This window comes from Rhipicephalus sanguineus, chromosome 9, assembly GCF_013339695.2.
Source record: "Rhipicephalus sanguineus isolate Rsan-2018 chromosome 9, BIME_Rsan_1.4, whole genome shotgun sequence".
In the NCBI taxonomy this organism is placed as follows: Eukaryota; Metazoa; Arthropoda; class Arachnida; order Ixodida; family Ixodidae; genus Rhipicephalus; species Rhipicephalus sanguineus.
The window spans coordinates 42,948,456-42,970,971 of record NC_051184.2 but is presented as its reverse complement, the minus strand read 5'-3'; the positions used below and the strand labels follow the sequence as shown (position 1 = coordinate 42,970,971).

Genomic DNA, 22,516 nt, shown 5'->3' with positions numbered 1-22,516 from the left:
GTTATTGGGGGGGGGGCTATTAACGAGGTTGCGCGGTCGTTCTTAACATGCTATTGGGGTGGAGCTATTAACGAGGTCGCGCGGTCATTTTTGACGCGTTATTGGGGGGGGGGGGGCTATTACCGAGGTCGCGCGGTCGTTCTTGACGTGTTATTGCGGGGGGGGGGGCTATAAACGAGGTCGTGCGGTCGTTCTGGACCTGTTATTTGGGGGGGGGGCTATTAACGAGGTCGCGCGGTCGATTTTGACATGTTATGGGGGGGGGGCTATTAACGAGGTTGCGCGGTCGTTCTTAACATGCTATTGGGGTGGAGCTTTAACGAGGTCACGCGGTCGTTTTTGACATGTTATTGGGGGGGGCTATAAACGAGGTCGTGCGGTCGTTCTGGACCTGTTAACTGGGGGGGGGGGCTATTAACGAGGTCGCGCGGTCGTTTTTGACATGTTATGGACGGGGGCTATTAACGAGGTCGCGCGGTCGTTTTTGGCATGTTATGAGGTGGGCTATTAACGAGGTTGCGCTGTCGTTCTTAACATGCTATTGAGGTGGAGCTTTAACGAGGTCACGCGGTCGTTTTTGACATGCTATTGGGGGGGGGGGCTATTAACGATGTCGCGCGGTCGTTTATGACATGTTATTGAGGGGGTCTATTAATGAGGTCGCGCGGTCATTTTTGACGCGTTATTGGGGGGGGGGCTATTACCGAGGTCACGCGGTCGTTTTTGCCGTGTTATTGGGGGGGGGGGGGGCTATTAACAAGGTCGCGCGGTCGTTTTTGACATGCTATTTGGGGGGTCTATTAATGAGGTCGCACGGTCATTTTTGACGCGTTATTGGGGGGGGGCTATTACCGAGGTCGCGCGGTCGTTTTTGACGTGTTATTGGGGGGGGGGGGCTATTAACGAGGTTGCGCGGTCGTTCTTAACATGCTATTGGAGTGAAGCTATTAACGAGGTCGCGCGGTCGTTTTTGACATGTTATTGGAGGGGGGGCTGTTAGCGAGGTCGCGCGGTCGTTCTGGACCTGTTATTTCGGGGGGGGGGTCTATTAACGAGGTCGCGCCGTCGTTTTTCACGTGTTATTAGGGGGGGCTATTAACGAGGTCACGCGGTCGTTTTTGACGTGTTATTGGGGGGGGGGGCTATTAACGATGTCGCGCGGTCGTTTTTGACATGCTATTTGGGGGGGAGGGCTATTAACGAGGTTGCGCGGTCGTTTTTGACATGTTATTGGGGGGGGGGGCATTAACGAGGTCGCGCGGTCGTTTTTGACATATTAATGGGGGGGGGGGCTATTAACGAGGTCGTGCGGTCGTTCTGGACCTGTTATTTGGGGGGGGTCTATTAACGAGGTCGCGCCGTCGTTTTTCACGTGCTATTAGGGGGGGGGGGGCTTTAGCGAGGTCACGCGGCCGTTTTTGACGTGCTATTGGGGGGGGGGTCTATTAACGAGGTTGCGCGGTCGTTCTTAACATGCTATTGGGGTGGAGCTATTAACGAGGTCGTGCGGTCGTCTTTGACATGTTGTTGGGGGGGGAGCTATTAATGTGGTCGCGCGGTCGTTTTTGACATGTTGTTGGGGGGGGGGGTGACATTAACGCGCGGTCGTGTTTGATATGCTATAGGGTGGGCTATTAACGAGGTCGTTTTTGACACGTTATTGGGGGGTCTATTAACGAGGTCGCCCGGTCTTATTTAACATGGCATTGGGGGACGGGACGCTATTAACGAGTTCGCGCAGTCGTTTTTGACATGTTATCGGGGGGGGGGCTATTGACGAGGTCGCGCAGTCGTTTTTGACATGTTATGGAGGGGCTATTAACGAGGTCGCGCGGTTGTTTTTGACATGTTATTGGAGGGGGGGGGGGGGGGCTATCAACGAGGTTGCGTGGTCGTTCCTAACATGTTAGGGTGGGGGCTATTGCGAGATCATGGTGTCGTTTTTGACATGCTCGTTTGGGGAGGATTGGAGGGGCACTAACGAGGTCGCGAGGTCTTTCTCGACATTGTAGTGGGGGATTAAGGAGGTCGCGCTGTCCTTTTCGACGTGTGTTGACGGGTGGGGGGGGAGGGGTAATTAACGAAGTCGTGGATTCTTTTCTGACTCGTTAGTGGAGGCGGGCATGGTCGGATAACAAGGTCGCGGAGTCGTTCTTCACATGTTATAAGGGGTGGGGGCGAGGCCTATTAACGAGGTCGTGCTCTCCTTTTTGACGTGTTGAGGGCGGGGGGGGGGGGTTCGATTAACGAAGCCACGCGGTCGTTTTGGACATGTTTGTAGGGGTTTCATTAGCGAGGTCACGCCGTCATTTTCGACATGTTTGTCGGAGGGGAGTGTCGATTAGCGACGTCGTGCGGTCGTTTTGAACGTGTTTGTGGAGGGCCGAGAAAACACGGCCGGTCTGGATTCGCGCCTTCAGACCGGCCGTGTCTCCCTCTACCCGCTGGGGGAGGAGGAGGGGGGGGGGAGGGGGACATCGGTAGGAAATAAAGTACCCCTCCGCAGAAAACCTCCCCTTTTCCGCCACAATCCGGTGGGCGGGCATACAGCCGGGTACTGAAGAGCGGTACGACGTGGGTACGGGCATCGACACTCGCATCAAATGCCATCCCGCCGCATCGGCAGTGCCATAGAAAGTATAGAGGATGCTATGGCAGTGCAGGTGCCGGTGCATGGATCCATGTCTCGGCGTCGCATTTCTCTCTCCATTCAACGACAGTCCGAACCTCGATATCCACATCGATTTTAGAGTGAAGCCGTATACAATATTCCCTTCTTTCATTCTGTATACAACTAGGCGATTCGTATCTCCGCGAGCAATTACCTGCTCAGAAAACCCCTTCAGATATATATGTGCCATAAAATTTGTACGAACGCAACTACTCACCACTTGGCCACAGAAATAAAACGGAAACAGTGTAATTTAATAAACAATTATATAAATGAATGTTTAAAATATAAAACTAATTAACAAATAAAGGAATAATACACAAAGGGCAAATGACTTAGTACATAAATAACCTGCGCGCAACCTTCTTGCCCACACAAATCGAAGTGGAAATGCTTTAAAAATAAAATAAAAAATTGTACTTAAATGAATCCGCGTGCTCCACAGCTTGGCTCGTTATCCAACATCATATGGTGGGAATAGCTCAAGAATATTTTTCTTTGCAACAATGCGGGCATCGGGATTCTAACCAGCGCCCCACTTTACTCACTCAGATAGCGAAAGTCGCAGATAGCGTTTTTTCGTCTGTAAACTATGGCAGCCTTAAACTTATGAATTAAATGGGACTGGTGTGCGTTCAAGCCTCCTTACTTGTATCGCTACGACATATATGTTTTTTTTTTTTCAGCGATGCTGGAAATGGGATTTGAACCACCACTCCTTAGAGTAGGTGCAGGACACCTGAACCACTACGCTACTGCAACGGCACAGCGAATACGGTTTGGAAGTTCGTCTGTAGATTATCGCATGACAGACTAAAAAGAGGGAGAGAAGGGGCCTACGTAATGCCGACGTGACTGCGGAATATCTAGCGCAATGCATTCGTCGCGAGGGGAAGTAGCCTTACCGGACCGCAGACCACGTCCGCACCAGAACGTGAGCAATAACGCGGCTGTTGGTCGACAAAAAAAAGGGGGGGGGGGGCAGACAGCGTGCTGGTGTCGAGCCACATTCCACATGAATGTATAATGTGGTCCTATGGACTGAAACGCAAATATTTCGGGCTTAGTGCCCGTACTTTCGTTTCCAGCGTCTACAGTTCGTGTCATATCGGCGTAATTTTGACCCGAACACTTACATCAGACCCAACATTACCCGTAGCGGCCAGATTCAGGCGACATATGACGCAATGGTCACGAGCGATTTCTCATAGCACTCGTTATATATACTAACAACAAACAAAGTCTCCGTCCCAACTCTTCAATGAAGAAAGTCGGGACGGGTGGGTCGGAGGCGTATCACCAACACAGGGAGCCAGCGAAATCAATTTTCTTTATTGCGGTATCTTCCAAACTAATCCATTGTTTCTTTATTGTTACGACCACTTGAAGTGGCACTCCAGCTGGCCGCGTGCTGCTCGCACAAGTTCCTCTTGTTGGAGAATGTACTCGTAAAGGTTGTCGCACTTTACACGGAAGTTCAGCTAAAGTGGCTAAAGCCCCTCGCAGCCACCGCAACATTGCTTCGTGCGTGCGATTCGTGCGAACTTCTTGCTCCGTAGCGTGCCCAGGTGAAAATTTCCTGCTGGTTCGCTACTGGTTCCAGTAGTGATGGTTTATTAGCACATTCCCAGCAGCTACTGGAACCAGTAGGTGATGGAACCAGCAGGCGATGGAACCAGCAGGCGATGGAACCAGCAGGCGATGGAACCAGTGGGTGATGGAACCAGCAGGCCACGGAACCAGTAGCTGCTGGTTCCAGCGCAGTTGGTTCCCCTCAAAAGCTTGTAGTTCCATTGATGTAGCTTTTTCAAAATCCCATTAAGAACACGTATAACACGAAAAGGTCTATTTGAAGTAATATATTTCATTTGAAAAATCTTTGTATACACTAGAAATAGTTCACTTTGCCGGCTTCAGTTTGCGATTGACATTTTGAATCTTTTTGGACAGAGATCCGCAGGAGGCCTTGATCCACAGCAGTGGTGTTTGCGTTGTTGAAGGCACCCCAGTGACGCGCAGGCAATCTGTAACAAAATAAAAGTTTGATTGCCTATGCAGATCACGACTGCAGACATCAAACTTTTGCATAGCCATTAATTCACTCAACAAAGTAGATTTAAACATAGTGTTACGCTTGCAAGAGGCCGTTAAAGCTAGAAGGGGCCGTTTATTACGTCGTGAAGGTGAGCTCAGGAGCGGCCGGCTCGTTAGAGATTTTCACCTCGTATTTTCCCTTTCTAACCCGGAGCGGGAAGCACGATCACTGGTCTTCGTTGTTTTCGTCCATATGCGCAACAATGTTAATTCTTTTTGTTGCACGACAAAGACTCCTTACACAAACCGGTATGTGTGCTTCGCGCATATATATACATCGCGTACTACACCAAGGTGCAATGACACCGCGCTTAATAAAGCACAGAAGCGTTCGGGACAAATGCTCGCTACATATTTGAAATATATAAGTGCAACACTTACCGACAAATGGAAGAAAATGAGAGCTGAGGAAATCGGTGTCCCTCGATCGACACTGTCAAGACGCCGCATAGTACAGCACCAAAAACCACTCGGATATGCTGCTATTGACTCGTTACACTTTCCACAGATGAAACTGAACAAAAACTATTACATGTTAATTAATGCCGCACAGGTTCCGCTAGTAAACTCGCTACTTCGCTGCACTAGCGCACACACACATGCAAAGAAGGCATCACGACTAGCCGTCATGTGGTGTACGAAGCTACGGCGCTACGCGATGTCATTATAATTTACACGGTGTATTGGCCACCATTATAATGCTGTTACACGTAAATAAAAAATACAACTTTTTCACAATGTAGTATTTATATTATAAAGTTGGTCACTAATTAGCAATAGCGTCGGAAAACATCAAGAAAAGATACGAGACTAATGCTACTGAGATGTCAACAAAAATGACTTCACTTAGCAATGCCGCGTTCTTTACGGCGGTGTTCGCTTCAGTTCGCTGCTGTCCGATCGTGGTTGAGAATGGCGAATGTTCATAAGAAGAAGCTCCTTTTCGCAGGGAAGTAACCGCTATGCCGTGAACACCTGTTTGCGCAACGGTTCAGTATGACCAAACTTTAGTTGGACGTTTACATTAGCAAGATGAGCCGTGTCGGTCGGACGCACATCTACAGGAAAGGTTGAATAAAAGTGCGTTTTTTTTTCGGCGATATTTTTTGTAACCCAGCCGTACGGGGTACTTTAGATCTCTGTTGTAAAATGTGCACTATGTACAGTGTGACGAAGATTATGATCTTATGAATGCATGCACACCATGCTATGTACGTACTTGTTTATAGCGCACTGTAATGCAGCTGGAGTTGTTTTTGTACTTCAAGAGAGGAAAATTTCCTGCTAGCACATTATTTCCCAACTGAAACTGGAAAAATTTGCAGCTGCAAACATGACTTTCCGACTCTGAAAATGCCATTTCAAGCTAGGAATGGTTCTTATTTCCAGCCAGATTGGAATGGAAAATTCCAAGCCAGAGCGATTTCTAGCTGAAAACGATGCTTGAAAGGCGATTTGCAGCTGTTAATTCACACCGATTTCATGTGCATTGCTAGAACCAGTTCAAGCCAACTGAAAACCAGCAGGTTACTTGGTGGTTCCAGCAGCATCCGAGGAGAAAACCAGTATCTTGCTGGAACCAGTACACAAAACCAGTAGGCACCCTGCTGGAACCAGTACAGTCAGCAGGATGCCTGCTGGGACCAGCATAAAACCAGCAAGCACCCTGCTGGAACCAGCAGAGGACCAGTAAGCATCCTGCTGGAACCAGTACAACCAGCAGGAAACCAGCAGCTGTCCTGCTGGTTCCACCAGAAACCAGCACAAACCAGCAGAAAACCAGCAGGAAATTTTCACCTGGGTGACGCGCGTTGTTGGGCGTGCGTTAGATCACATAAGTCGAACCGTGCGTTAGATCACACAAAAAAATTCTAAGTGGACGATCCGGAACAAATCCGGGACCTATAGCTGTCCCGACAGGGACGGGACAGTCGGGACAGTCCCGCAAAATCCGGAACGGTTGGTAAGCCTAGCGAGTATACTGTACTGAAACACAGTACAGTGTGAGTACTGTTTCGATCCGTGAGTACTGTAGAATTCAATCAATTCGCAAGGGTTCATAGTGTGGCTAGTGTGCGCGGTTTCTCAGTGGCTTACTGCACTGTTCCGTCGTTCGCCTACGTAACATTATTTTGCTGTTATTACTTTATTACTTACTTCGTTATGCACTTTGTTCGTGTTTTGTAGGCGCTACACCGACTTCACACCCGCGGCTTGGTTTGGTTGCGCGCTACGTGCAGTTCAGCTGTGCTCTGGTCCCTGGACAGGCCTTACGTCCAGGAAGAGACATACCTTTCGCTGCTTGCCTTCGCCGGTTGATCACGGATATTCAGTCGCATTTTCGATACTGAAGAAGTGCTCACCTGTTTCACCGAGGCGCTGCTTCATAACGTATGCGGTTTCTACGCACCGCACTAACAAACCTTGCGCTCACGATAGAGACCATAATATTGCGGAAAATAGAAAGGAGATTCATGGCAAGTTCAGTATTGCTTTTTACGAAGCGAACGAGCACTTTGTCAGGCAAAGCTGCTCGCTGCTCACGTTACATACGCATACCAACTTCGAAGTTCACCACCACCACCAGCTCCACAATACGATGAATTCAGAACTTAAGAGCAACAAGTCTACCGGCCACGACGTCATCTCCGTTACCTGCGGTGTTCAGAAGCACGGATTCCACATACGTTTTTTTTTTTTTTCTGCGAGACGTTTCCATCATGCTGTGGCGCCTTGTCCGCTTGAGCACAATGTCGAATTTAGGTGACAGTCGTTGAGGTTGTTTCAGGAAGAAAAAAAGAAACACGCGAAAATAAAGAGAGAAAGATCCCCACGAGGGCGACCACGAGGTGACCCACTGAAATAAGAGAGCTAACTGGGTACACGGAGCTGCATTAACACACAGCTCAAGCTTTCCGAAAGATGTTCCTCAATGAGCGATTTTTTTTATTAGCAATTATTTGTACGCCAAGCACTCTTAGATCTAAATTCCATGCAATTAATCAATGCCGTACTTGTAGGAGCCCTCCTCTCGACACTTTTTACATTAGAAGGAGGTCCTGAATTGGGACATCCTCGGTAACAGTTCACAAGACACGTATACTATGACACACCTTACGATAAACCTAAGACTTCGAAAACACTGAAATATATTGTCTGTAAACGCGCTTCTCGGCAAGGTTCGATTCTTTCGCACGGCAATCATTTCTAAACCAACCCATCTGCTTAGCGCACAATTAATGCCTCATCGATCTAATTAGCCGCCGCGATGACTTCGCCGATATGGGGCTTCGCTGATGAGAACGAATGTGCGTGTTCGCTTGATGGCCGTGGTGGGCGCACTTAGATAAGGACGAAACGCGGATTCTGCTTCGTTACCCATTCAGCCCACCGAAAAAAGGGCACTAGGGTTCACCGATAGTCGAATACAACTTTAGAAGTCCGCGGCATTTCCTCCTCAAAGGCGTATGGCGTATGCACACGAGTCTGCACCAATGGGCGCTCATTCCGGACTGATGTCACGAGCCAGACTGCCGTTGACCCTGCCTTCGGGGAACATTTCCGAGTGCATGGACGGGGCCATTGCTATAGTCACAGAGGCGATCGGCTGCTGCGCTTCGGCCACCTGGGTGGGGCCTTTCCGGAGTTCTTAAAAAGACACTAAAGAGCAAAACGATTTTTCTCGTATTAGTAAAATACTCTTTCACGATACCAAAAACACCAAGCTTGCTGCGAGAAGACGCTTAGTAAGCGAGAAATCACGCAAAAAGAAAAAAGTGGGTGGCGACGCCACCTTGATGTTTCCGCACCAATCGCAGTGACATCACATATTATGACGGCGCCTACCCTGCAGGGCCTACGTAGTTCCTAAACAGTAAAAATGAAGTACACTGTCCTCCGAGGGGGCAATAGAGTTAACATACCAAGTTTGAGGAAATTTTGTGGAGCCAATGGCGCCAAAATACGATAAGTACACGTTGAAATCTGTGACGTCACGCATGCAGATTTTGACGCGAAATTTAAAAATGAAACATTCAACTTCACTTTCTCCTTTATTAATACACCTATGATGGTGAAATTAACGACATTATAGCTCTCAAAGTACAATTTATCGATCTAAACCAATTCATTGTATCTCTTTAGTGTCCCTTTAAGTTTATTTACACTATGTACAAAAACAAAGACCTGATAACATTTCGGTAATCAGGGGTACATACACATCGGCATAGCTATGTGCCAGGTCAAACATCCCTATCTTGTAGTGAACACACCATTACTCTAATATACATAACTAAGATGTGACACGAAGTACAAAAGAAATCAGTGGGGTACAAACAATGATACAATAGATGCAATGAAACACAATGGATTACTACAGAGCCACTTCATTTGCTATTCAATTCGACTATAATGTCTCACAAGTCGGGTCACAAAGCATAGTGTATAAAACACGTCTGGACAGATGATCGCCGTCGCCTTACTTGCAGGTGTGGGTGCTTGACGAGTGACACGTCCGTCTCCCCGCCCGGGAGGCTAGAGTAGAGCGAGTCACGCGGGAACAGCGAGGACCGGATGAGTCCCTGCTTCTGCGATGTCGCTCTGGAGCCCATGGAGACGTGCGAGCCGGCCACGCTGCGACGGTCTCCCGCCATGCGCGAGTCGGCCCGACTCGGAGGACCCTGCGAAAAACAATCATCATTGCAATCATCGTCAGCCTATCTTGTGTCCACTGCAGGACGAAGGTATCTCTCAGTGATCACCAACCCACACTGTCCTAGTTAGTCCAGCTAGTATCACATGCCCCTCCTTCATTGTCCTCCTACTAAACAGCAAGGACGCAGGAAGAAAAGAAAGAAAGCACACGACATTGTGCTGTGTCTTGTGCTAATAGTAGCGAACATTATCACTTGCTTTATGCGAGTAAATACGGCATGCCTCACCCATTGGCTATACGATTTTTTTTTTTTCAATTTTGGCATTTGTGACGCTAACGCATTCATAACAAATGCAATGGTTTCGCGGATAGTTGGCTTGCCAAGGCTGCCCGTGTTATGCCTTTCATTCCGGCTGACTGCATTCTTCATAGTTTACCTATACATAGTTTTCATTGACGTCACCGTGGTCATCATCTTAAAATACTAGCTGGTTGAGATGCTGCGTGAACTCTCACTCGAACGCGCGGAGGAAGAATCGGTGGCATCATAGTGCCGGTGCCCCGTCGCGTTCCTTTGTGTTCCCCCTAGGCGCGGCTGCCGAACAGAAGAAAGCAGGGGGAGCACAAAAGAACGCGGGGACCGAACGACTGTGTGCCCTCCCCCGCACTGACACGCTCTAATGAGATAAAAAGTCACGGTGGCCGCCAAGTTGAGGTACTCAGCGCAGAGAACCTCTCTGTGACGTCACGTGAAAACTATGTATAGCGCTGTCACACGATGTCATTTTCACTGCGATTCCATTTCTCTCCCAGATGCCGGCAACGCCGCGGATAAATTGAGCGAACCCTCGAACCTTGTGAGTGGATCCCGGCGGCGCGGCGGCGGCAGTGGTGGACGCCGTGCTAGGCCTAGGGATGACGTCCCAGCGCCGCTCGTCCTCGCCCGCGATCAGGTCCGCCTCGCTGTTCGCCTTGAGCCGGTGGTTGTGCTTGCGGTGTCTCTCGTACGCCGCTATCGCCGAGGCCACGCCCGACGGCTCGGTGCTCACCAGGTCGTGGCTGCGGAAGTCCGGGTCGCTGCGGGCCCTCTTCGGGTTGGCCAGCCGGCCGTTCAGCTGGTTGTGGTCGTCGTCGCTGGAGTCGTAGCCACTCGAGTTCTCGCGCCCCTGCGTCGGCTGCGTGGTGACAACGCCCGAGGGCCGCTCGCTGATGCCCAGGCATGAACTTGGGTGAGGAGGCAGCACCCGCGGCAAGCCAAACCTAGTTTGTTGCATAAAAACAAAATAAACAGGTCACCACACACGTGTCTCTCTTTCTCTTTCACTCAATACTATGTGGTCCACTGACTCCAGTTTCCTCGCCATCAACACTACGAGGGCTACATAGACCTCTGTCAAGGCTGATGCCCTTACACATGCCATGCAAAGTTCTCAGGCTCACTCGGACTCAAGCTTACCAAATTTCTGCTTAACAGGCCCACTTGCAAACAAACTAGTCAAACATATTGCTCAGCCCTCACTCGGACTCAAACCCACCAGATTTCTGCCCAGCCGGCTCACTCAGGCTCAGGTCTACTAAAATCCTAATAAACTGCGCTCATTCGGACTCAAATTTACCAAATTTGTGGTCAGCCTGATTTATTCGTCGCAAGTTCGCCATGCCCAGTAACATTAGTTAGAATTGCAACCTCATTTAATTGGTACGTATCCATCTTGTTGACCACCGAAGCAGGCCAGTAATTTTACAGATATGCACAGAACAACCACTGACTCGCGTCAGCTAGATGAATCCCCAAATTTATCACTCGTCCGTGCTCAAACTCACGGGTCGGTCTGAATCTGAGAGAGCCCTGTCGACTCACGAATGAGCTTGGCGACCTCATGCAACGCACCTGAGGTAGGTGTTGACGTTGACGCCGAGCTCAGAGCTGCGCTCCTTGGGGCCGTACTTTGGGTGGTTGAGGATGGTGTGCACCGTGGACTCGCGCAGCTGGAAGTTGCCGAACGGCGGCTGCGACTTCTCGGATGTCCCTAGCGCCGAGTCGGTGAAGTCGGAGTTGAGGTTCTGCCTGCACACGTGCCGTTGAAGCGAAATGAAGATAAAAGAGGTGACGCTTAATTGAGAGGAAGAAATGCAATCAGTACAATCTTTCTAACCTGTCACTCAGAAGGGACGCAAAGGAGGAAAGGACGATTACTTTAGGTAAAAATAGGTCATCATATATGTAGGTAATTATCAATATCATCAGCCTAACTACGCCCACTGCAGAACAAAGACCTCTCCCATATGTCTCCAATTGACCTGGTCCTGTGCTTGCTGCAACCGCATTGTCCCCGCAAACTTCTTAATATCATCTGCCTACCTAACTTACTGCCTCTCCCTGACGCGCTTCTCACTTGCCTTCTGGCCACCAGGAGTATCAGTCATCACTGAGTCGCCCGCTACGGTGACTCAACAGTTAAACAGTTCCCCGCAGGGCAGGCGGTCTCGGTGTGTACGTGACGTCATGGACGCAGCTTCTGAACGTGCTGGCACTCCACGGTGGCGGCTTTGATGGCAAACAAGTTGCGGTTAACTTGCTCCGATCTGATAACGACGTGGGAGGAACGACCCTTTGCGTGAATAACGAAATAACCTGTGCGTGATGTTTTGATAACATTAACGCGACATCGGAAACGTCGCGTCCCCCCGTGCTGGTGCTCCAACGCAGTGGTTTCAGTGCTGTCAATGCATGCAAGCCATCTATTGAACGCTGCGATTTCGAAAGGTGTCGAATGCTCGGAACTGGTCGTAGTCAATAAACGGGACCAATGTCCCTTTGTCGCGTCATATATATCTGTCCGCACGGCCGCGTCGTGTACCTGTAGATGCTCCATGCGTGCAGGTCCTCGGTGGTCTTGTACGTCCTGGCGGTGGCCGGCTCGGAGAGCGTGGACGGCGGCACCGAGTAGCGGCGTTCGTCGCCTCCGTTCAGGTCCCACATGCTGCTGGACCACGAAGACTGGCTCGTCTCCGTGTAATCGCGCGGGGGTTCGGGCAAAGCTCCCTGCTCGAGGAGGCCTTGCTGCTGCTGCTGTAGCAGCGGGAACGGGTCGTTGTTTCCTGTGCCGTTCTCCTACGAGGAAACGAGCGGAGAGAGGTTGAGCAGGGGCCCCAAAGCTTGCTCAGTCACATGCAGTCAGGCCAGTGAAGTAGGAATAGTAATAATTTGTGGGGGTATTCATGCCAAAACCACGATATGATTATGAGACACCCTGTAATGGAGGGCACTGGAAACTTGTACCACTTGGTGTTCTTTAACGTGCACTGACATCGCACAGACGGGCCTCCAGCATTTCGCCAGCGCCGAAATGCGACCACCGCGGCCGGGATTAGATCCAGCAACCTTCGGGTCAGTAGCCAAGCACCGTAATCTATGTACCACTGCGATGGACCGGAGCAGTACGACTTTGTCGTTTGACTGCCCAGGTTGTACTTCACAACAGAGGAATGAGGGGCCGAGATATTCTGTTAAATTCACTCCGAACTCCATCGTTAAATTGTTACATGGCCCCTTTATTGTGCATATGTAAGTAGCTGCACGATTTACTCTAGACGACGCCTCTCTGTTATCCTCGCTTTCTGTCATTTTTCCACTCTACTGCCATACCTCCACTGCTGTAGGACAGTTAGGGTACCGGCCGCGGTGGTCTAGTGGCTCGACTGACCCGAAGGTCGCGGGAGCGAATCCCGGCCGTGGCGGCCCGATTTCTATGGAGGCGTATTGTTAGAGTCCCATGTACTTAAATTAAGGTGCACGTTAAAGAGCCCCAGTCTGTCGAAATTTCTGAAGCCCTCCACTACGACGTCCCTCATAATCACATCGTGGCTTTGGGACGTAAAACCATAAGAATTATTATTATTCTTATCACCACGGTTAAGTAGTGAAATCAAGGATTTTACAACGCCTGCTATCTGCTGCGTGCTCTGCTGCGGATCGCTTTCGAACGTATAGTAGCCGCAGAAAAAAAAATTAACACGAGTAATTTGTGGCGGCAGAATCGCTACAAGCGGCGCAATTCTGAGTGCGCCGATCGCGAAAGTGCCAAGCACAGTCCACTTTCTCAGGCGGGAGTGTCCGGCAGGAAATGACTCATCGTAAAGCCCGCTTTTCGAAAGCGCAGTCGTCAAATTGTTGGTCAGAAGTAACAGCTACTCGCAACATCAGGAAAAAAGAAAAGAAAAAAAGGTTCATGCGCGCAGTCACGGCAGCGCATGATTCTGCCGTAATATATCGCGTGAGATATCATCAACAGGTGGGCGTTAAGATGGGTCGCTTCCCGCCGGCCACCCCCGCTTGGGAGAGTGAACTGTGCTTAGCACTCGGTATTGGCGCGCTCGGAAATAGCGCCTCGTGGACTCGTGTCGCGGTTTCAACGCTCCGGCCACAAATATGAAGTGGTAATCTTTTTCTGCTGCGACTGTACGTGTGCTCGCCTGTCTACACGCGTTTGCAACACCCCATAAATGCATTTATTCATATTTTTACAGCAGAGCAGTTAAAGTCGAGCAGGGCCCGTGCGTAGCGATGTTCGCAACATAGCCAAGTCGGGAGAGGGAGCAACTGCATAGCGAGAGGGAAAGCATAGCATAAGCCTAGTATAGAGAGGGTGAGGAAAGGGCAAAGTGTAAGTGAAAGGGCGAGTGAAATGGTAACTGAAAGGGTAACTGAGGGTAAACTGTATAAAGCAATGGAGCGAAGGCGTGGTAAGCTGCGTCAGTTGGTAATGGTTCATGGTGTTCCAAGGGCTCTAGTCCATTTTTTTTTGCGCTATTACACCATGAGGCAATGGAGCGTCAAGGCAGGGAAAGATAGGCGAGGGAGAGGAGGAACCTTGATTAGCTTTCATCCTGCTTCGCTAAATAACGCTTTTCTTCGCCTAGCTTTGCACAACTTTGCCAAGGCGTTCTCTCAGCTCCGCTGGTCAATGATGTTTGTGATAGTAAAGCCGCGCCTCAACCTTTTGTGCACAAATATTTACAACGAATATTTGCCATCATCGCATATAGAGTTGGCTTCGAAACCCTGCAGTGCACGGCCTCGACGAATATAAGTTGAATGTCTGTAAAGGTCGGTCTTCTACTCTTCTAGTGACAATTTGCAACGTTTACCCCTCTCCTGTGCAGTGCCCCGACCGACCATGACGTCATTGGAAAAGTGAGGGTAGAGCAGCATTGGTAGCACGGAAAGGCGGACAGGCGAGCACATATACGTTTAAAAGGGGCCAGCTACAGGGTGCGACCTGACAGGCGGCATCATCGAGTTATAACCAGTGCAACGTATACTGGGCGAATTTCATCGACATCCATCGATCCCGAAAAAATCACGACTGCTGCTCTTTTAACGTCGCATCGCAAACGTAACCGACGACACATTTGTAAATTGGTGGGCGCTCCCTTTATATGAGTGATTCAAGCGCTACAACGGAATAAAAGTTGTACTGTCGGCCGCAAAAGTTTGCGGGAACTGCAGCGCGTGGCGGAGCGACGGAAAACTGCATTGTTGCGTCACCTACCGTGATGAGGCGGATGTTGAGGCTATCGGCCTCGGCGATTAGCGACGGTGCGTTTAGACAACGTGCCGTTGCCGGATCTAATCGCGGAGGCCGCGGCCGATAGCCTCAACACCCGCCGCATCACGGTAGGTGACGCAGCAATGCACACCCAGGGGTCATCTGCCTCAAGCGACGTCTCAATAGGTATATAGACCTATCTTTGTCAAAGACGTCCTGTCGTCGTTGGCGGGTTATAGCTTTCAAGGGTAAAGCAATACTACACTAGGCCTCCTCTTCCAGAGACATACAGGACCGCCTATCGAAGGATTGGCCGTGCTGTCTGAGGCGCCTGACTCGTGTTTATGCAGCTCTTACTCTACACAGCTAGTGATCGGCCTTTTACGAAAGAAAAGGTTTTGGGAAGAGATTTTCGCCAGGCCTCTCACAGCTCATCAGCCAAGAAAGCCATACGAGCCCTTCTTGGGTAATTGAAGTCGACCGATGCAAGTGCTCCGTTGCGCTCCGCACGCGTATATAGGATGCAGGGGCGTAGCCAGAAATTTTTTTCGGGGGGTTTCAACCGTATGTTATGTATGTTCGTGCGTGCGTTTGTATGTGCGCGTGTATATATATGCCGGCTAAACTGAAAAATTTCGGGGGGGGGGGGAATTTAACCCCCCCTCCCTGGCTACGCCCCTGATAGGATGGCAAACTGGGCCGAGTCAAGTTAACTTTCCTGCCTTTCATTCATTCACCCCCCCTCTCTCTTTCTCTCTCTCACAATGTTTCCGTCTGTTGGCTCCCAACTTTACTATGGATTTAAATCTCTCAACATAAGGCATACGTATCCGACTACATCAATTGAACCCCTCACTGCATCTCCGACATCCATCCGGCCTTCAACGACGCGAAGCTTCGCTTCTCTATCGGATTTGGTTGGGAGTTGCCTTCACGAAGGCATATACAACGGTAATTGGAATGACTGACGGTGCGGCATGCGATGCTTGCGGCACCGAAGTAAACATCGACCACTTGCTGTGCCACCGTCCTCGATATGCATCGGAGAACAAGTATTTTCCAACGCACTGCGAAGACCGGACGATCGGCCACTTTCCGTGCAGGTACTGCTACAACACCGTCCCAATCTCTCGTCGGTCCACAAGGCAGTGAAGGCACTCTTGTGCTTTTTGAGGACGACGGGCTTGTGCGAACACCTCTGTAACTTGTGGTGCAGTCGCGCACGCTTCAGTGAATTCCCTGCCTTTTATTTTTTTCATTTTAAGTGTGTAGCACTTTAGGGGACCTGGCTTGTCGTCCATCCAAGGATCTGATGTGGCGTGGTCACGCTTACAGTAAAGCGCTCAATGACAGGCCATAACAAGGCTAGCAATATTCAAAAACAAGTTTAAATGAACGAACAAGGTCTAAATAATATAATTAACAGAAATAACCAAGAAGTAATTGCAATAATTAACTTAAGATCGATTAAAAAGCTTCGGATACACGAGGGTGACTCCGGCGCCGCACAAGAGAGGGCGCCACCGCCTCGCAGAGCGCACGATTTCTCCTCTCACCGGCTCTCTACGGTGCTGCATCTGAAAGGGGAAACAACCTGACGAAACTCGCTGGAGACGACGCGAATCTCAACTGCCGTAGCAAGCAGGAAGTCGATAAAGCGCAGCCAAAAGTAGCGCGCATGTCGCAAACCGAGTTTGCGAATCTCCCAAACAAGATTCTATTCGGTGCCGGGGAAACCCTACATGCTTACCTCAAACATTGACGTCATCGACGTTTTGGTAAACGGAGCAGTGGGAACTCTGCGAACAGGAATCGCTGGGTGGCCCATGCTACGCACTTCCTCATATTTTCACAGTGGTGGAACTGCATTTCGTTTTCTTCTCTCTCTCATCTTTCTGCTCCCTTTCCCCAATCCTCCAGTGTAGGGTAGCCAACTGGAAGCGTTTCTGGTTAACCTCCCTGCCTTCTGCGTTTCTGTTAGTTCCTTCCTACAAGCTCTACGTATAATTGCACGTGCCAACCACGTACGTACCGGAGGAGAAGGTTGCTGTTCCTGTGGCAGTGGAGCGGGCTCCGGCGTGGACGGGAAGAGCGGGTCCTGCTGATCGAACGCCTCCGGTGGCGGATGGTATCGATGCTGCTCGAGTTCGCCCGGTCCCAAGCTCTGCGCACCACGGCTCGACGGCCGGCTGTATGGAAGTGTCTGCGATTGAAAAGACCAATCAATCAATCAATCAATCAATCAATCAATCAATCAATCAATCAATCAATCAATCAATCAATCAATCAATCAATCAATCAATCAATCAATCAATCAATCAATCAATCAATCAATCAATCAATCAATCAATCAATGTGTTCAACGGCGCTGTGATGACAAACGCCCGTTGCACCCGATGTTGCAACGTGCATTTGTCATCACAGCGCCGTTGAACATCTTCAGTTCGCGCATAATAACCTCCCCCCCCCCCCCGAAGATTTTCAATTTTTCTTGGGTATATATACACGCACGCACGAACATGCCTAAAGTATAGTTGAGCCCCCCTCCCCGAAACAAATTTCTGGCTACGCCCCTGAAAGATACTCCTATTTTTTGTTTGTTTGCCATACAGCAAATCGGGAAAAAGTGTCTGCTTTTAACTGTAAACCATACATACGCTTACACGCGTAAAATTTCACGAGGTCACGTTGAAATGCGCTATTCGAAAACCCACGTCAAACCCGCCACCGAAGCTGCCTGCCGCGTCTTTCGCCCGATGGCGCCACCGTACGGTGAAACGCGACTTGGAAGAAAGGATGAGGCCGCTAGTGGCGCGAAATATGAGAACGATGGCTCCTGCTCAAGACATATTCCATCTTTTCGCGGTTTCTGCTATTCGCGTTAAGTATGAAGCAGCAGGTTCACGTATTACAACACGCATATCACGGGCTGTCAACGGTCCCTGCAATATTGCCACTTTTAAGTGCGCTCTGCAGTACCACAGTCTTTCCATTGAAATATTGTTTGGTCGCTGTTTTTATTGTTTTTAAGTCGCGTATAACTACTCGTGCATGGAATGAAAGAATGGATCAAGGGCTCGTTTTCTTTGCGAGATGCGACCTAGTGAGACACAAGCAAGAGAAATATCAGCGGAATTTCCCAGTGGAATGTTAGAAACGCGAAAACGGCAGCGTCATATTATTACTGTCCTCGCAATAACCAAAAAAAGACAACTAAACAAAGTTACACTTATTGTGGCGAAGAGGAACGCTAGATCCTAAAAAAAAAGAAAAAACGGGAGGTGGGGGCCGAATACAGTGATAGAAAATAATTACTGACGTCCGCATATCTTTGCGTATGACTTCCAGAAGAATGCCCAAGCTTGGCGCAGCTTCGTTTGGTTTAAAACATCCTTTCAGCTTGACTACATTATAAAAGAGCTTCGCATTCTTTGCATTCAGCTGTAGGTGGACTCCTTAATACAAGATACGCTAGCACAGAACGTATTGTATCGAGCGCGCACTTGCGGTCGGTTAGGTACGCGAAGTAAGGACACCCACCATGCTGACGTCAGCAAAGACGGAGCAGAGAATGGACGCCCATTACCGTTGCGCCTATCGTTGCGTCATATATATATAGTCTTGGCCCGTCTTCCGGCTTTTCTTTTTTCCGGCTTGCATATCGCGCAGACCTCTTGCTTTACGAGCGAAGCAAGGGAGGCATAATATACTCGCTCGCCGCCCACGCGCAAGTTCATTCCGATTATAAGAACGAATGACACGGGAATGACGTCATAGCGGCGGTCTGCAGAAAGAAAGCCGTGTTCATCGCGGCTAACAGCGCGACTAACGTGGACGAAGAAAGGAAGGGAAACACACGATAAGAACGGATCTGAGTGTGTCAGCTAGCTATCCATTGCTTTAGTGGGTAATGAAATTTTTCTTGTTAGATTGGGAATAAGGATCTTCTGCTGCCCCGTGCATATTATTCTGGTTACGTTTAATTTTTGTTGTCTGTACTCCCGCTAGAGTGACAATGCTTAGTTGCGCAGAGTATTTTGAGTCGATTGGCTATAGAGAAGGGAAAAGGCCGGGTCGGTCACAAGGTGCTCAGTTCGTGTATTTATGTTTGCGTTTTTTCTTCCGTTAAACTTCAGTTGAAAGTAAAAAAAAAAGAGCTGTTTCGTGTGTCGCCTTTTTCTCTTCGTCCGCGTTAGTCGTGCTGTTAGCCACGGTGAATCCATACCAACTAAACCAGTATTCCATCCTGCTTGAAGCTGTATTTTTACAGTTGACAAGGCTCGACTTTTAGCTTCATTCCGTGGGTTCGATTAATTCGATTGCTTCCAGTTCAAGGAGAGAGGGTAGCGTAATGGACTGGAATGCATTCAGGAAGTCGGTTATAGCTATTAAGAGAAACTGCCTCTGTAACGCCCGTTTACTTTCCCATGCAGGATGTCTCGCGTTGAAAATTGCACAGCGAAGACGAACAGCTACGGGAATTACCATGACAGCGTCGCCAGCAATCTTTCTTACGTCCTTTCTGACTTACCGGTCCCGTCGTGTCAAGCTGAGGGCGACCGTTTTTGCCGTTGTTAAAGCAAAGCTGAACTTAACTTTCCTCTTTACTGTAACTTGTCCTATTTACTTTTGAAGACTTCACACGATCACTTTGTTGACATGGGAAACGAAAGCGGCGGCGCGATCGACACTGCGTATAGTTTTGTTCAAGACTGATAAAAAAAGAACACTTCGTACAAAAAGAACCAAACATCGCGCATGTTAGTATTTGTCTTTGCAAATCGTTGTCTTGTCGTTGTCGTTGTCTTTGCAAATAAGGGAAAAAAAATGCGAACGTGACTTAGTTCCATTCGCATCCGCGGAAATTGGGAAGAAGCCTCAGGCAGAATAGACTCAAAGAGAGAGAGAGAGAGAGAGAGAACAAGTATTTGACAAACGCCATGTAGTTAGCGTATCTTATGGCTTCGTTAAGTAGATTTTGTGTGAATATTATTATTGTTACTGCTACTACGTTACTGGATGTACTAAAATGTAACTGTAACTGCCTTATGCGCTGAAACCAAGTTTCGATAAGAGAAAAATGTATCGAAGTACTTAGAGAAATAAGTCATTAAGCTGATGTTTGCCGCTTTCGCGACTTTCTTCGTTTCAGATACACTTCAAAATCTCTTTTCTTTGAAACTTTTCAATAAAAAATCGCGACGACGCTTGAAATGGTTATATTTTTTAGTTAAGTAAATCACGATAACAATGTTCCGCGCCGCTTAAGACTTATGCAGCGATTTTACTCTGTCCGATGCCTTTATTAATTATTCGTACTTTCAGATCTGCACGAGCCTTAGCACATGTGTCTTTTCCCCTTCGAACAGTGTCTCTCTAGTTTATTGCGCGCGCATGTGTGCGTGTGCGTGCGTTCGTGCGTTTGTGTGCGTTTTAAGAAAAACAGAGAGAAAGAGAACGAAAGTCAACTTCCCGCCGATTCGTCTGAATACCCTGTAAAAGCAGAAGAGATCCGTATATATATATATATATATATATATACCACATGTCTCCTAGCTTGCAGCTTGCGAAATCGGACACTAACTCAGGGTTAAGGCATCCGCGACTATAGGGGGCACCACTAAGCACAGCCCAATCGAAAGGCTGCAAGCTCTCTTCGTCTCGTCGGTGTCTGGCCGGGCCACGAAACGCAATACCGAAGATATCTAGCTGTAGTTAGCTCTAGGAATATAAGGCAAAAGCGAGGCAATCGTTCCAGTAGCTCCAGTAGCTAGAAATGGCGAGGCAATCGAACTGCCCCCAGAGCCGGGGGCATTTTGGCAAGCCCGAAAGAAAACTAGAACCAGTGAGATGGTACGGAGCTAGGGAACACGAGGACGCCAATGGCGAAACGGCCACGAGGAACAAACATACACACACAAAAAGAAGCAGCAGCAGAACAACTTTGATTCTGCGAATGAGATTACCGAGCACAGTGGAATCGAACAGAGAATGCTAATGGATGTGGAAAAAAAAATTGTACGTTTGATCAAGCAACAGCTCCTACAGTGTGGTATGGTATAGTTATGGTGATGTGAAGTTAAAGAGGGGAAGGTAAAAGCAATGTAAGTCAGTTTAGAGTGGTAAGGCACCCTTTACAAACTTTGTTGTATTAATGCGCGGAACGCATTCGAAGAGTTAACACTAAATGAAAGGGCAAAATGTTTGTCGGCTTGAAAGTTTCAGAAGTGATCTAGCTATACAGTTAGCGCTAGGAATATCAGCAAAAGACGAACAGGAGCTAGAAAAACGCGAGTCAGGCGAACTAAAGCCGGGGGCCTTTTGGCAGCCTGAAAAAGAAAAAGAAAACTAGAACCACATTATTTTTGTATTCAGATTATCTTCCATATCCTTCTCTTTATGAAAACATGTTCTGAAGTTCTGAAACATCCTGAAGTGGTTCTTGCAAAAGTAATGTTACCAGAACTCTAAAGGTTGTCTTTTTCATTTTTGAAAATATATTGTAGATCTCTTTTTAAAATAATACTATAGTAATGACATGCACTTAGGCGCTGACCGAAATACCAGTTTTTTTTGTAGTTGCGTAATACGGGAAACGAAAGAACGGGTTTTTAAGTTAAATTAGTTCCTTAGCCAGCATAAATCCGAAGATAAGTGGTTGGGACGGTGAGAAAAACTACATTAGGGAACAAAAAATGAATTCTGGGGTTAACGTGCCAAAGCCACAATGCGATTAGAAGACACGCCGTATAGTGGTGGACTCCAGAATAGTTACGACCACCTGGAGTTCTTTAATGTGTACCTAAATCTATACATTAGAACCTCTTTACTATCACTACATGGCTGTTTCACTATGACAGCATGACAACAACATAAATACACTTTCGTGCACGGAATAAACACACCGCGCATTTTTTTTACATAAAAAGGTGTTTTTACGAGCTGGATTACACTGCTACATACGTAACACAGCCCGCGCAAAATAGAATTGTTAGAAAGTACGCATAGACTTTCATTAGAAACCTTCAATTCTTTCAATATGCATGGGAAGCAATAAAGGCCGAGACAGACGGTACGATTTTCCAACCGATGCGACGTCCAACGCGGCGGTGCGGCAGCCGGAATGGTGGCGGTCCGATGCGATGAAAGGTCACCATTCCGGTTTCCGCACCGCCGCGTCGGACGTCGCATCGGATGGAAAATCGTACCGTCTGTTTCGACTTCATGCGCGAGAGACGTGTGCATATATAGCTGATGCTCGGCCGCGCAACATACCAATGTTATGAGTGTCGGTTTAGGCGCCAAAAAGCAATGCATTGTAATTTAACCGCGTTGTGCATGCATATAACCGTGATTTTAGCAATAACCGATCTGAACGACAGAATTAGAGTGCATTCGTGTACTATATTTATTGTGACCAATAGCTTGATTGTGGCTCTTGACCCAAGCGGTCCGAGTCAACATGCATAGCCTTGTGATCACGTCGGCGCAATTAAACCACGCCAGCCTCTGCCACAATGCACGTAACTATGCTGAACACACGAT

The 22,516-nt window shown here is 48.5% G+C and overlaps 1 protein-coding gene across 1 annotated transcript in view; it reads right to left on the bottom strand.

Annotated features, from left to right (window-relative positions):
* LOC119405054 (ATP-binding cassette sub-family G member 8) overlaps positions 1-22,516 on the bottom strand; it is a 351,665-nt gene that overhangs the window by 27,627 nt on the left and 301,522 nt on the right. Inside the window, exons 3-7 of the mRNA XM_049419193.1 lie at positions 17,004-17,174; positions 12,281-12,534; positions 11,311-11,487; positions 10,274-10,679; positions 9,247-9,444 (exon numbers count right to left, since the gene is read on the bottom strand). Coding sequence (XP_049275150.1) covers positions 9,247-9,444; positions 10,274-10,679; positions 11,311-11,487; positions 12,281-12,534; positions 17,004-17,174 — 1,206 coding nt within the window. The remainder of the gene's footprint in view (positions 1-9,246; positions 9,445-10,273; positions 10,680-11,310; positions 11,488-12,280; positions 12,535-17,003; positions 17,175-22,516) is intronic.